This window comes from Euprymna scolopes, chromosome 35 (genome assembly GCF_053919585.1).
Source record: "Euprymna scolopes isolate OS-2025 chromosome 35, ASM5391958v1, whole genome shotgun sequence".
NCBI classification, from domain to species: Eukaryota; Metazoa; Mollusca; class Cephalopoda; order Sepiida; family Sepiolidae; genus Euprymna; species Euprymna scolopes.
The window spans coordinates 87,811,564-87,827,189 of NC_136516.1; the positions used below are offsets into that span (position 1 = coordinate 87,811,564).

Sequence of the window (15,626 nt, forward strand, 5' to 3'; positions counted from 1 at the left end):
TTGTAAATAGGAACTCTGCAGCAAACTATGTATCAGAGCCAAATATGTATCCAGATGGAGTACTGTTGCCACATCTAGGGAGGAGCTGCTCAGAGCACCATTTCTTGTTTTCAAAACCAGCTTCAAAATCTAGTGGGCAATGTCTTTTTTTCCTCCTTATAACCTCTTTCTCACAGAAGAGATTTTTTTTTTTTTTTTACATAGGCATCACCACATTATCAAGGCCAAGAGGCCACTCAAGGATAAGGGTTAAAGAGTGTACAGTAGAAATTGGACAATATAGTAATCATTAGTAATGAAAATTTGGTAAATTTGATAACTTATATGGAACGGCTCATCAAGAACTTATTTACGTTAGACTTGAAGACAACCATATTGTAGTCAGCCGGAAAGCAGGAAAACGGAAGACAATTCCACAGGCGCGCAGTTCTAAGAAAGAAGCTTTGTTCATGGAATCTACGTTTAGGTTTAGGCACAGATAAAGAGTGGGGGGAATTATTGATAGTGTTTACAGCTAGACGAGTGTTTCTTGTGAAAGTTTGGCGAGGGGGGACCATAGATTGAAGCTCAGTCGAACACTTTCCATGAAAATAACGATACATCAGAGACAAACTCGCAACATCTCTTCTGTGAGATAGAGGTTGCAAGGAAGAGAAAAGGACATCTCTTACGAGGCTACGAAGTCGATTTTGAACTCTATCAAGAGATGTTGTGAATCTGTCTCTGCTCTATCGTTATTTTCACGGCAAGTGCTCAACTGAGCTCCAATATATGATCCCCTTCCCTGTAAAAAAAAATTCACAAGAAACACTCGTCTAGTTACAACCACTGTCAACAATTTTCCCATTTCTTTATCTGTGCCTCAAACTAAACACAAATTCCACAAAGAAAAAAATATGCTTAAATATGATATCTTAATTTGTTCGGATTTTGTATATATTATTATAGTTGTGACTTCAAAAGTAAAAAAAGTATTTGAGTGCCATCAGCTAGAATTGAAACCGAAACTGTAGCATTAAAAGCTGGTGACATTACCACTGTACCAACGTGACACGCATATGAACTGATTAAAAATAAAAAATTAAAAATAAACTAAGATGAATGTACAAAATGTATAACAGTTTTCTTTTCAATTTTGAGCCATTTTTGACCCCTTAAAAACTATTTTAACCAGCTAAAGATCCATAAAAGAACAGTCCATAAAAAATCCAGTCATTTGATGACTCTAGCACCACTCTGCGACTTAGTTTCGGACGAGACAGTTTGAAAATATAGACAGACAGACAGACAGATAGCCTTTTATATATTAGATTTGTGATATTATTATTTGTATCATTTCTTTCTTTTCCTTTTTTCTTCTTGCTGTTTTCCTCTCTGTTTTGATATATACTTTTTTCTTTCTTTTTCACCTTTAACTGCTGTTAGCTTATTTTGAAATATCACGTGACGTGACCTCCTGATTAATTTTGTGCTGGAAACTTCTGTAAAATTTACATTACGGACTTTTACTTTTGTGTAAACAATATCGCCTGAAGAGGTCCCTAGTTACTTGTAACTGGCGGACCGAAACATGCTCATGAATGTGTAGCAACATATAAATGCTTATGTAAAATAAATAAAAAGTATATTTTGCCCTACTTAGGTATTGAGCACTCTGGCATTAACCTCGTTAAAACTTCATTAGTTGCTTCACCTCTTGAAGATATTAACCTGGAATAATACAATTACATAATTATATACTTCAAATATGATGATTGCAACGTCTTGTCAGACGAGTGCCACTCCCTCAGACATTTAAAATCCATGAGCCCAAATGCCTGAGGGAGTATCTATACAAAGATGATGTTACAGAGTCTTAGCTTTGTACGACAGCTAAGTCTTTCTCTCGGTTCAAAATGTTGAGATCCAGCAACAAGCAAGAGCAAGATAGCCAGCAACAAATTAAACTGCAGACCAGCTTAATGCGGGTAATGGTCTCCCGCTGTGTTTTTTAAATCAGATTTGCTTCTCCTAGAAAGGTTGCCTTCACCACGGCTTACGGGAGCCCTCTCCACCCCAATACACATATACACACACACAAATATACACTGTGCTAGTTGGCCATTGACCCAGAAAAAGAGTTCATTCGCCCTTTGGAAGGTCTTGTTTTTAATCCTTCAGGGAGACTAGCCACCCTCCTCACCAAACAAGTCTGGTGGGGGAACCAGTTTAGTCGCTGGTGACCCGACCATGAGGCAGGTAGTACTGGGTTACATGGTACCAGTAGCATATGACATGACCTGACACAGATATACATAAATTATTACACACAATAGAATTTTAGCCTTTGGAGATCTTTTTTCCAACATTTCTTTGGAAAACAATCATCATCATCAAGTGATGTTCTGCCTGGTACAGGCATTGATGGCCATGGCTCTCCATCTCCCTCGAGGCATTCATGACTTCATTGTTGCTCATAATTTTTTGATGTTGCCCAAGTATTCAGACTGCCAACATATTTTTCCTCTGTTGTCCTCTGCTTCTTCTAACCACAATCTTTCCTGTCAAACTAATCTGCTCTATTCCGCTTTTTCTGTAAAGTCGAGCAGCAAGATGTCTATTTACATTACACTTGAACTTCTGCATGTCAGTACAGTCAGGAAAACAGGAACCTAGAAGGGAATTCCAAAGTCTAGCAGTCCTAGGGAAGAAACTATTAGAGTAGAAGGCTTTCTTACATCTAGGGATCTCTTATGTGTAGGGGTGGAATTTTGCTGCTTGTCGGGTATATTGAGGGTATTTACATCAAGGGGGTACAAGGGCTTGTAGTTCATTAAAGCATCTAATATTAAAGTAAAACAGGCAGAAGGATGCAACATTTCGTTGATGGGACAGCGGTTGAAGCCCAGCTGATCGTGAGGGACCTATTAGCTTGGTGACTCTCTTTTAAACCTTGTCTAAGGGAGAGACTAGTACCAGATGCACCAACCTCTCTGCCACAGGAGAGATGTTGTGAGCCTGTCTTTGTTTTATCATTACTTCCATGGCAAGTGCTTGTCTGAGCTCCAATCTCTGCCCCCCCCCTCGCCAGTCTTTCACGATAAACACCCGTCTAACTGAAACTACTGTCAAAAATTTCCCTCGCTCTTTATCTGTGCCAAAATCCAAACGTAGATTCCATGAGCAGAGCTTCTTTTTTAGAAGTGCACGCCTGTGGAAATCTCTTCCGTTTACCTGTTTCCCACCTGACTACAACCTGGATGTCTTCAAGTCCAACATAAACAAATTCCTGATGAACCGCCCCCTTAAGTAAGACACTTTATTAAATCCCCAATACTAATGTACTGTACACGCAATAACCCTTATCTCCGAGTGGCTTCCGGACCTTGATAAGTGGTAACTACCTTGTAAAAAAAAAAAAAAAACTCTACCGAACGAGAATGGGTTTAAATAGTCATCTACAGACCTACAGACACTGTATCACAACTTTTCAGTGTGGCGAGACTAGCACCTATCCCGAACCAGAACCTGCAACCTATCAAGTTGATAGTAACATAGTGCATATGAGCACATGAGAAAATATCAGCAGCAGCAAAGGATGGCTGGCTTGTGAAGAGATTAGCAGCAGCAGCAGCAGTAGTAGTAGGAGTAACCGAAAAAAGTAGATATGCAAATTAGGGAGTGTGCGCGAGAAGTAAAAAGGAGAGAAATACACATCACGTGCTCAGGGGAGAAAGAAAATGGACAGTAAAATTGTGGACAAGAATGGGCCAGCTGTGATTGGCATGCGGTATGAGGAAGAAAAGTGTATACCCAAGCGAAATGGATGATTGTGAAAGACTTTTCAGTGGTGCCAAGATGGGAAAATAACTAATAAAACTTTAGTTAAAAAAGAAAAAAATGCTGACCTGGATTTTTATTTATTTATTTATTTTTTTTTTTAATTTTTAAACAAAAATTTTTATTTTACTTTTTTATCTTTTATTTATTTATTTATTTTTTTTTTTTTTACATAATTTTGTTTATATGTAACTAGCCTGGGTGCCCAGTATTACCAGGGTGTCTGAAGGTGTGTGGTGAGCAAAAAAAAAAAAAGGTGGTAGTAGGTAGGTAGACCAGCTCGAACCCGTGCTGCAAAGGCAGAAAATAAAGTGAAAGAAAATTTGATGTCGTAGCTGATGTCTCCATGACACGACCGGAAGTCAAAAACGTTCAAATTAATCAAAGTCAATCCAACATTGACGATGACTTGCTAAAATGTTGGCGAAAAAAATCGACCCCTCCTTGTACAAAATGGCAGAGTTTAGAGTGAAGGAATTAATGTTTTCAACCAATTTTTCGATATTTGTCGTTTGAAGGGTCCAGCTTAAAAACGATACCGATCTTGTGAAAATCCGTCACCTCTGTCGAAAGTTTTTGTGAGATATGCAAACATACATACATACATACATTTAAACGGACAAGTGAGACTTATATTATAGATGGCAACGATACATATATATATATAATATATATGTATATATATATTATATATATATATATATAAATTTATTTGATTGATTCTTTTTGTTGTTTGTTTCCAGGGAAAAAGACAGTTTGTGGAAACAGACAGATAAATTGGTTTACTCTCAGAAAATGGAAGCAATGAAGAAGTGGATGGACAATAATGAAGTGACCAATTGCCTTGGTTGTAAATCTGCCTTTTCATTTACTCTGAGGAAGGTAAGCTCATCGGAATCGGTTGAACCTCTTCATGTTTTTTTTTAAATTTTTTTTTTTACTTAAACTACAACTCAGTTCCCGAAAGCTGAATTGACTTGGAATTCAAATTTAGAAATGAAATCTAGAAATGATGGAAATGTAGAAATTTAGAAATAAAATCTAGAAATGATCGAAAAGTAGAAATTTAGAAATGAAATCTAGAAATGATGGAAATGTAGAAATTTAGAAATGAAATCTAGAAATGATGGAAATGTAGAAATTTAGAAATGAAATCCAGAAATGATGGAAATGTAGAAATTTAGAAATGAAATCCAGAAATGATGGAAATGTAGCAATTTAGAAATGAAATCTAGAAATGATGGAAATGTAGAAATTTAGAAATGAAATTTAGAAATGATTGAAATGTAGAAATTTAGAAATGATGGAAATGTAGAAATTTAGAAATGAAATCCAGAAATGATGGAAATGTAGAAATTTAGAAATGAAATCCAGAAATGATGGAAATGTAGAAATTTAGAAATGAAATCCAGAAATGATGGAAATGTAGAAATTTAGAAATGAAATCTAGAAATGATGGGAATGTAGAAATTTAGAAATGAAATCTAGAAATGATGGAAATGTAGAAATTTAGAAATGAAATCTAGAAATGATGGAAATGTAGAAATTTAGAAATGAAATCTAGAAATGATGGAAATGTAGTAATTTAGAAATGAAATCTAGAAATGATGGAAATGTAGAAATTTAGCAATAAAATCTAGAAATGATCGAAAAGTAGAAATTTAGAAATGAAATCTAGAAATGATGGAAATGTAGAAATTTAGAAATGAAATCTAGAAATGATGGAAATGTAGAAATTTAGAAATGAAATCCAGAAATGATGGAAATGTAGAAATTTAGAAATGAAATCCAGAAATGGTGGAAATGTAGAAATTTAGAAATGAAATCTAGAAATGATGGGAATGTAGAAATTTAGAAATGAAATCTAGAAATGATGGAAATGTAGAAATTTAGAAATGAAATCTAGAAATGATGGAAATGTAGAAATTTAGAAATGAAATTTAGAAATGATCGAAAAGTAGAAATGTACAAATGAAATCTAGAAATGATGGAAATGTAGAAATGTAGAAATGAAATCTAGAAATGATGGAAATGCAGAAATTTAGAAATGATGGAAATGTAGAAATTTAGAAATGATGGAAATGTAGAAATTTAGAAATGATGGAAATGTAGAAATTTAGAAATGATGGAAATGTAGAAATTTAGAAATGATGGAAATGTAGAAATTTAGAAATGAAATCTAGAAATGATGGAAATGTAGAAATTTAGAAATGTAATCTAGAAATGATGGAAATGTAGAAATTTAGAAATGAAATCTAGAAATGATGGAAAAGTAGAAATGTACAAATGAAATCTAGAAATGATGGAAATGTAGAAATGTAGAACTGAAATCTAGAAATGATGGGAATGTAGAAATTTAGAAATGATGGAAATGTAGAAATTTAGAAATGATGGGAATGTAGAAATTTAGAAATGATGGGAATGTAGAAATTTAGAAATGATGGAAATGTAGAAATTTAGAAATGAAATCTAGAAATGATGGAAAAGTAGAAATTTAGAAATGAAATCTAGAAATGATGGAAATGTAGAAATTTAGAAATGAAATCTAGAAACGATGGAAATGTAGAAATTTAGAAATGAAATCTAGAAATGATGGAAATGTAGAAATTTAGAAATGAAATCTAGAAACGATGGAAATGTAGAAATTTAGAAATAAAATCTAGAAACGATGGAAATGTAGAAATTTAGAAATGAAATCCAGAAATGATGGAAATGTAGAAATTTAGAAATGAAATCTAGAAACGATGGAAATGTAGAAATTTAGAATTAATCTAGAAACAATGGAAATGTAGAAATTTAGAAATGAAATCTAGAAATTATGGAAATGTAGAAATTTAGAAATGATGGAAATGTAGAAATGTAGAAATTTAGAAATGAAATCTAGAAATGATGGGAATGTAGAAATGTAGAAATGAAATCTAGAAATGATGGGAATGTAGAAATTTAGAAATGAAATCTAGAAATGATGGAAATGTAGAAATTTAGAAATGAAATCTAGAAATGATCGAAAAGTAGAAATTTAGAAATGAAATCTAGAAATGATGGGAATGTAGAAATTTAGAAATGAAATCTAGAAATGATGGAAATGTAGAAATTTAGAAATGAAATCTAGAAATGATGGAAATGTAGAAATTTAGAAATGAAATCTAGAAATGATGGAAATGTAGAAATTTAGAAATGAAATCCAGAAATGATGGAAATGTAGAAATTTAGAAATGAAATCTAGAAATGATGGGAATGTAGAAATTTAGAAATGAAATCTAGAAATGATGGAAATGTAGAAATTTAGAAATGAAATCTAGAAATGATGGAAATGTAGAAATTTAGAAATGAAATTTAGAAATGATCGAAAAGTAGAAATGTACAAATGAAATCTAGAAATGATGGAAATGTAGAAATTTAGAAATGAAATTTAGAAATGATGGAAATGTAGAAATTTAGAAATGATGGAAATGTAGAAATTTAGAAATGATGGAAATGTAGAAATTTAGAAATGATGGAAATGTAGAAATTTAGAAATGATGGAAATGTAGAAATTTAGAAATGATGGAAATGTAGAAATTTAGAAATGAAATCTAGAAATGATGGAAATGTAGAAATTTAGAAATGTAATCTAGAAATGATGGGAATGTAGAAATTTAGAAATGAAATCTAGAAATGATGGAAATGTAGAAATTTAGAAATGAAATCCAGAAATGATGGAAATGTAGAAATTTAGAAATGAAATCTAGAAACGATGGAAATGTAGAAATTTAGAAATGAAATCTAGAAATGATGGAAATGTAGAAATTTAGAAATGTAATCTAGAAATGATGGGAATGTAGAAATTTAGAAATGAAATCTAGAAATGATGGAAAAGTAGAAATTTAGAAATAAAATCTAGAAATGATGGAAATGTAGAAATTTAGAAATGAAATCTAGAAATGATGGAAATGTAGAAATCTAGAAATGAAATCTAGAAATGATGGAAATGTAGAAATTTAGAAATAAAATCTAGAAATTATGGAAATGTAGAAATTTAGAAATGAAATTTAGAAATGATGGAAATGTAGAAATGTAGAAATGAAATCAAGAAATGATGGGAATGTAGAAATTTAGAAATGATGGAAATGTAGAAATTTAGAAATGATGGGAATGTAGAAATTTAGAAATGATGGAAATGTAGAAATTTAGAAATGATGGAAATGTAGAAATTTAGAAATGAAATCTAGAAATGATGGAAATGTAGAAATGTAGAAATGAAATCTAGAAATGATGGAAATGTAGAAATTTAGAAATAAAATCTAGAAATTATGGAAATGTAGAAATTTAGAAATGAAATCTAGAAATGATGGAAATGTAGAAATTTAGAAATGAAATCCAGAAATGATGGAAATGTAGAAATTTAGAAATGAAATCTAGAAATGATGGAAATGTAGAAATTTAGAAATAAAATCTAGAAATGATGGAAATGTAGAAATTTAGAAATGAAATCTAGAAATGATGGAAAAGTAGAAATTTAGAAATGAAATCTAGAAATGATGGAAATGTAGAAATTTAGAAATGAAATCTAGAAATGATGGAAATGTAGAAATTTAGAAATGAAATCTAGAAATGATGGAAATGTAGAAATTTAGAAATGAAATCCAGAAATGATGGAAATGTAGAAATTTAGAAATGAAATCTAGAAACGATGGAAATGTAGAAATTTAGAAATGAAATCTAGAAATGATGGAAATGTAGAAATTTAGAAATGAAATCTAGAAACGATGGAAATGTAGAAATTTAGAAATAAAATCTAGAAACGATGGAAATGTAGAAATTTAGAAATGAAATCCAGAAATGATGGAAATGTAGAAATTTAGAAATGAAATCTAGAAACGATGGAAATGTAGAAATTTAGAATTAATCTAGAAACAATGGAAATGTAGAAATTTAGAAATGAAATCTAGAAATTATGGAAATGTAGAAATTTAGAAATGATGGAAATGTAGAAATGTAGAAATTTAGAAATGAAATCTAGAAATGATGGGAATGTAGAAATGTAGAAATGAAATCTAGAAATGATGGGAATGTAGAAATTTAGAAATGAAATCTAGAAATGATGGAAATGTAGAAATTTAGAAATGAAATCTAGAAATGATCGAAAAGTAGAAATTTAGAAATGAAATCTAGAAATGATGGGAATGTAGAAATTTAGAAATGAAATCTAGAAATGATGGAAATGTAGAAATTTAGAAATGAAATCTAGAAATGATGGAAATGTAGACATTTAAAAATGAAATCTAGAAATGATGGAAATGTAGAAATTTAGAAATGAAATCCAGAAATGATGGAAATGTAGAAATTTAGAAATGAAATCTAGAAATGATGGGAATGTAGAAATTTAGAAATGAAATCTAGAAATGATGGAAATGTAGAAATTTAGAAATGAAATCTAGAAATGATGGAAATGTAGAAATTTAGAAATGAAATCTAGAAATGATGGAAATGTAGAAATTTAGAAATGAAATCTAGAAATGATCGAAAAGTAGAAATGTACAAATGAAATCTAGAAATGATGGAAATGTAGAAATTTAGAAATGATGGAAATGTAGAAATTTAGAAATGATGGAAATGTAGAAATTTAGAAATGATGGAAATGTAGAAATTTAGAAATGATGGAAATGTAGAAATTTAGAAATGATGGAAATGTAGAAATTTAGAAATGAAATCTAGAAATGATGGAAATGTAGAAATTTAGAAATGTAATCTAGAAATGATGGGAATGTAGAAATTTAGAAATGAAATCTAGAAATGATGGAAATGTAGAAATTTAGAAATAAAATCTAGAAATTATGGAAATGTAGAAATTTAGAAATGAAATTTAGAAATGATGGAAATGTAGAAATGTAGAAATGAAATCTAGAAATGATGGGAATGTAGAAATTTAGAAATGATGGAAATGTAGAAATTTAGAAATGATGGGAATGTAGAAATTTAGAAATGATGGGAATGTAGAAATTTAGAAATGATGGAAATGTAGAAATTTAGAAATGATGGAAATGTAGAAATTTAGAAATGAAATCTAGAAATGATGGAAATGTAGAAATGTAGAAATGAAATCTAGAAATGATGGAAATGTAGAAATTTAGAAATAAAATCTAGAAATTATGGAAATGTAGAAATTTAGAAATGAAATCTAGAAATGATGGAAATGTAGAAATTTAGAAATGAAATCCAGAAATGATGGAAATGTAGAAATTTAGAAATAAAATCTAGAAATGATGGAAATGTAGAAATTTAGAAATGAAATCTAGAAATGATGGAAATGTAGAAATTTAGAAATGAAATCTAGAAATGATGGAAATGTAGAAATTTAGAAATGAAATCTAGAAATGATGGAAATGTAGAAATTTAGAAATGAAATCTAGAAATGATGGAAATGTAGAAATTTAGAAATGAAATCCAGAAATGATGGAAATGTAGAAATTTAGAAATGAAATCTAGAAATGATGGGAATGTAGAAATTTAGAAATGAAATCTAGAAATGATGGAAATGTAGAAATCTAGAAATGATGGAAATGTAGAAATTTAGAAATGAAATTTAGAAATGATCGAAAAGTAGAAATGTACAAATGAAATCTAGAAATGATGGAAATGTAGAAATTTAGAAATGAAATCTAGAAATGATGGAAATGTAGAAATTTAGAAATGATGGAAATGTAGAAATTTAGAAATGATGGAAATGTAGAAATTTAGAAATGATGGAAATGTAGAAATTTAGAAATGATGGAAATGTAGAAATTTAGAAATGAAATCTAGAAATGATGGAAATGTAGAAATTTAGAAATGTAATCTAGAAATGATGGGAATGTAGAAATTTAGAAATGAAATCTAGAAATGATGGAAATGTAGAAATTTAGAAATAAAATCTAGAAATGATGGAAATGTAGAAATTTAGAAATGAAATCTAGAAATGATGGAAATGTAGAAATGTAGAAATGAAATCTAGAAATGATGGAAATGTAGAAATGTAGAAATGAAATCTAGAAATGATGGGAATGTAGAAATTTAGAAATGATGGAAATGTAGAAATTTAGAAATGATGGGAATGTAGAAATTTAGAAATGATGGAAATGTAGAAATTTAGAAATGATGGAAATGTAGAAATTTAGAAATGAAATCTAGAAATGATGGAAATGTAGAAATGTAGAAATGAAATCTAGAAATGATGGAAATGTAGAAATTTAGAAATAAAATCTAGAAATTATGGAAATGTAGAAATTTAGAAATGAAATTTAGAAATGATGGAAATGTAGAAATGTAGAAATGAAATCTAGAAATGATGGAAATGTAGAAATTTAGAAATGATGAAAATGTAGAAATTTAGAAATGATGGAAATGTAGAAATTTAGAAATGAAATCTAGAAATGATGGAAAAGTAGAAATTTAGAAATGAAATCTAGAAATGATGGAAATGTAGAAATTTAGAAATGAAATCTAGAAACGATGGAAATGTAGAAATTTAGAAATGAAATCTAGAAATGATGGAAATGTAGAAATTTAGAAATGAAATCTAGAAACGATGGAAATTTAGAAATTTAGAAATAAAATCTAGAAACGATGGAAATGTAGAAATTTAGAAATGAAATCCAGAAATGATGGAAATGTAGAAATTTAGAAATGAAATCTAGAAACGATGGAAATGTAGAAATTTTTAATTAATCTAGAAACAATGGAAATGTAGAAATTTAGAAATGAAATCTAGAAATTATGGAAATGTAGAAATTTAGAAATGATGGAAATGTAGAAATTTAGAAATGAAATCTAGAAATGATGGGAATGTAGAAATCTAGAAATGAAATCTAGAAATGATGGAAATGTAGAAATGTAGAAATGAAATCTAGAAATGATCGAAAAGTAGAAATTTAGAAATGAAATTTAGAAATGATGGAAATGTAGAAATTTAGAAATGAAATTTAGAAATGATGGAAATGTAGAAATTTAGAAATGATGGAAATGTAGAAATGTAGAAATGAAATCTAGAAATGATCGAAAAGTAGAAATTTAGAAATGAAATTTAGAAATGATGGAAATGTAGAAATTTAGAAATAAAATCTAAAAATGATGGAAATGTAGAAATTTAGAAATAAAATCTAGAAACGATGGAAATGTAGACATTTAGAAATGATGGAAATGTAGAAATGAAATCTAGAAATGATCGAAAAGTAGAAATTTAGAAATGAAATTTAGAAATGATGGAAATGTAGAAATTTAGAAATAAAATCTAAAAATGATGGAAATGTAGAAATTTAGAAATAAAATCTAGAAACGATGGAAATGTAGACATTTAGAAATGATGGAAATGTAGAAATGTAGAAATGAAATCTAGAAATGATCGAAAAGTAGAAATTTAGAAATGAAATCTAGAAATGATGGAAATGTAGAAATTTAGAAATAAAATCTAAAAATGATGGAAATGTAGAAATTTAGAAATAAAATCTAGAAACGATGGAAATGTAGACATTTAGAAATGATGGAAATGTAGAAATTTAGAAATGAAATCCAGAAATGGGGGGTGTTAATCCAGGCAGATTCAGTAGTGATCCTTCTCTCATATCAAGATTAAAAGCGATGTCTTCAAAATGAAGAGATTCAGTATATTTTCCATATAAAATCTAGATTGATTAGTTTTACCCTTGGCTTTAAATACAGTCGTCCAAATCTTTGTAATCATACCCACTAGAATTATGCCAAAAATATTGCAACAACTTATTTTTTTTTAATTTGGTGATTTTTTGAAGTTAAGTACAACAAATAGTTATGCTTCACAATATTGGTTTAACCCTACCAGACTGAGTTACTGATATACCGGTAATTTCCGAAAATTTCCGAGTTACCACTAAACCAGTATTTTTTCTGACCACGTGTTTTTGTGTTGCCAGGGAGTTAAAAATAGCTACCCAATCGCTGCTTAGCCTCAATTTAGCGCAAGCCTAACGTTCTGCAAATGGCTTCTTTTGTTTTGGCGGAGTTGTGAGTTGTTTTGGAGACTAAAGTAGCCATGAAGCGAGCTAGTGACGAACCAAGCACTTCGACTGGTAAAAGAGCGAGACCAAGGAGTTTCACTTTGCAACAAGCATTAGTGACAAAATCTTATTCAGATGAAGGCGAATTTGATCAGGACTTTCTGAATCAAGGAACACTGGTGATGATGAATATATCTATGAAGGAGAAAGTGATGATAATTCTGATGATGCAAGTGAGCCTAGATCAAAATCGAGTGTTCAAAGTAAGAAGCATATCACTCAACCAGGTGATAGGGGAGATTCTGGTGTGGTTGATGAGAGATGGAGTCGCAATTTTGTAGCTCCAGATCTGGATTTCACAATTTTTCCCAGGAGTCCAAGCGCAGGGGCAAAGGTCTGCTAGGATTAATTGCAGTTTAATTGTTTACTATTTGTATTCCAATATTTTCTTTTTTTTTTTTTTTTTTTAAGGGATTGGCTTGATTTTCAACAAGTTGCGATCTATTTCTAAATTGCAAGTGAAAGAACAAATTATGCCAAAAATTTAGCATTGGTAGTTCAGATAATATCACCTGTGTGGGCTATGTCTACAAGTGAAACGCAGTAGTCTCTCAATTAGCCTGGTTTACCCTGACCATTGATCAATGATTGATTCTGCTCTATTATTGATTGGTTCTTTAGTTCTTTTGCTAAGGCATGCCACTGTCATGCTGCTCCCCATAACATCACCAGAGCCTCGTTAGCTAGTTCAGATTCTGTATCAACCAGCCCACCATGGGTGGCTCTGTCAGATTACTGGAGACTCTATTCTCATTCTGCCACAATTTAGGTCTGAAGTGAGAGTCTGGTGAGAAATGTATTGCTGTGGACTCGATGGCGCGGGCGTATGAGCATAAAGCAACCTAGATCCATGTACATCCAGCAGATTGCACATAATGCCAACTGTGATTCTGAAAATCTGAAGTAGCTGATGGAAGATGGGGAAATCTGGAGAGAGAGAGAGAGTCACATTGGTCTGGGTAAGGAGTCCGACCAGAATTGCAACATTACAGATAGATTGTTAATTTAAGTCTATATAATGTTTGTCCTACAAAATCAATATTCGATTCTGGCTCGTCAGTTTTTTGTGCAACTTTGATACATGTTCTTAGCAAAAAACAAAAACAAAAAACAAACAAAAAAAAAATGTAATTCGATTTAATTTGTTTAAGAAATTATTTTATCTGACAGGAAATAATTTCCAAAATGACATTAAAAACAAAGGGAAGTAACTATACAAAGTTATTCTCTTTTAGTTTTGATGTTTTTTTACATTTTTAAAAAGAAGTAATTCAGTGCTTCTGCAGTTTCACAGGATTTCAAACAAATGCATTTCAGGTAAAAACACTATTGCGTACTTACATGTCATGTCGAAATGAGTTTAAATTCTAAAAATTACAAAAAAAAATGATCCAGTAGAAAATGTGCTAGATCTGTTTTTTTTTTTTTTTACAAAAATGTCATAAAGTACAACTGTTCAGACATTATCTGTTCTAGAATGACGAGTTTTAATTGAAAGCAAGGGAGATAACTCAGTTTGTCATACAGAATTAGTCACAAAGAACTGTTTCACATTAAAACCGATGATAAAACTATAATTCCATAAATTTTATTTTTACTTGTAATTCTTCTGGATCATTTTTTTGTAATTTTTTAAATTTATATTAATTTTGACATGACACGTAAGTATGTAATAGTGGTTTTTACCTGAAATGTGATTGTTGAAATCCCATTATACTGCAGAGACACCAGTAATATATTGATGAATACAGAATGACTTCCCTTTGTTTTGGTCTGTTTTAAATCATTAATGAAAATAAAATAATTCCGGGAAGCACTGGTTAGGGACAGCTAGTTTTATAATGCTTTTTTTTTTTGTGTTTTTTTTGTTCTCTTTTTAGCACCATTGTCGTCTTTGTGGAGCTATCTATTGTCATAATTGCAGTAACCATTGGGTGATGACCACACATAGTAGGTAAGTGATAAGCCCTTTCTTGTCTTTTTCTTCTTTCTATTTCTTTATCTTTTTTCTTTCTATTTCTCAAAGAGCAAACTTCCCAAATAAAACCTTTGAGACATGAGTATTGTGTTTCCACGCACAAGTAGATTCAAAGATTAACTACCTGGACAAAATTCACTAAAAATGCAGATGTCCAATGAGATTACATATAAATGACATCATCTGTTTGTGGGACAGAACAGAATTTCTGGGTAGTTAGAATTGGAAATTGAGAACAAAATGTGTCTAAAGAATGTAGAATGAATCTAAGTGAATATTGCCTTGAGAATCTGTCCGTATGTTGACCGTCTTAAGACTAAGTAAGAAAATTAACTGAGAAATAATTTACATGGTCTATCCCCCCTCAAAGAGCAAACTCTCCAAATTAAATCTTTGAAACAAGAGTATTGTGTTTCCACGCACAAGTAAATTTATCTTGCGTTAAACAGAAGGTCAACAATGATGAAGGGGTCAATGGTCATGCATGGAAATGCAACAATCAGAGAATAAAGACCAGCGACTGTGCACGTATGTAAAAAGACTTTGTTTTTTTGTTGATTCTTGATCGCTCACTAGTGATGACACATGTGTGCATTTGTTGGAAACGATGTCTGCGAGCAGCTCATTTAACATTTGTTTACAAAAATGTTCCACTTGGACTTAGGAATTTCTGCATCTTGCAGCGTATGAGACAGTCAAAGTATGCCATCGTTTTGTCTCTAAAGCCAGATCCACAGCTACCTTTTCCTGCTGCAATCAAATCTCTCTTGATTGTCTGC

The 15,626-nt window shown here is 30.7% G+C and overlaps 1 protein-coding gene across 9 annotated transcripts in view; it reads left to right on the plus strand.

Moving 5' to 3' along the window:
* LOC145259987 (FYVE and coiled-coil domain-containing protein 1-like) overlaps nucleotides 1-15,626 on the plus strand; it is a 137,885-nt gene that overhangs the window by 93,315 nt on the left and 28,944 nt on the right. For all 9 annotated transcript variants that reach the window (XM_080117984.1, XM_080117985.1, XM_080117986.1 and 6 more), the window contains 2 exons: nucleotides 4,563-4,701; nucleotides 14,750-14,823. In XM_080117984.1, coding sequence (XP_079974110.1) covers nucleotides 4,563-4,701; nucleotides 14,750-14,823 — 213 coding nt within the window. The remainder of the gene's footprint in view (nucleotides 1-4,562; nucleotides 4,702-14,749; nucleotides 14,824-15,626) is intronic.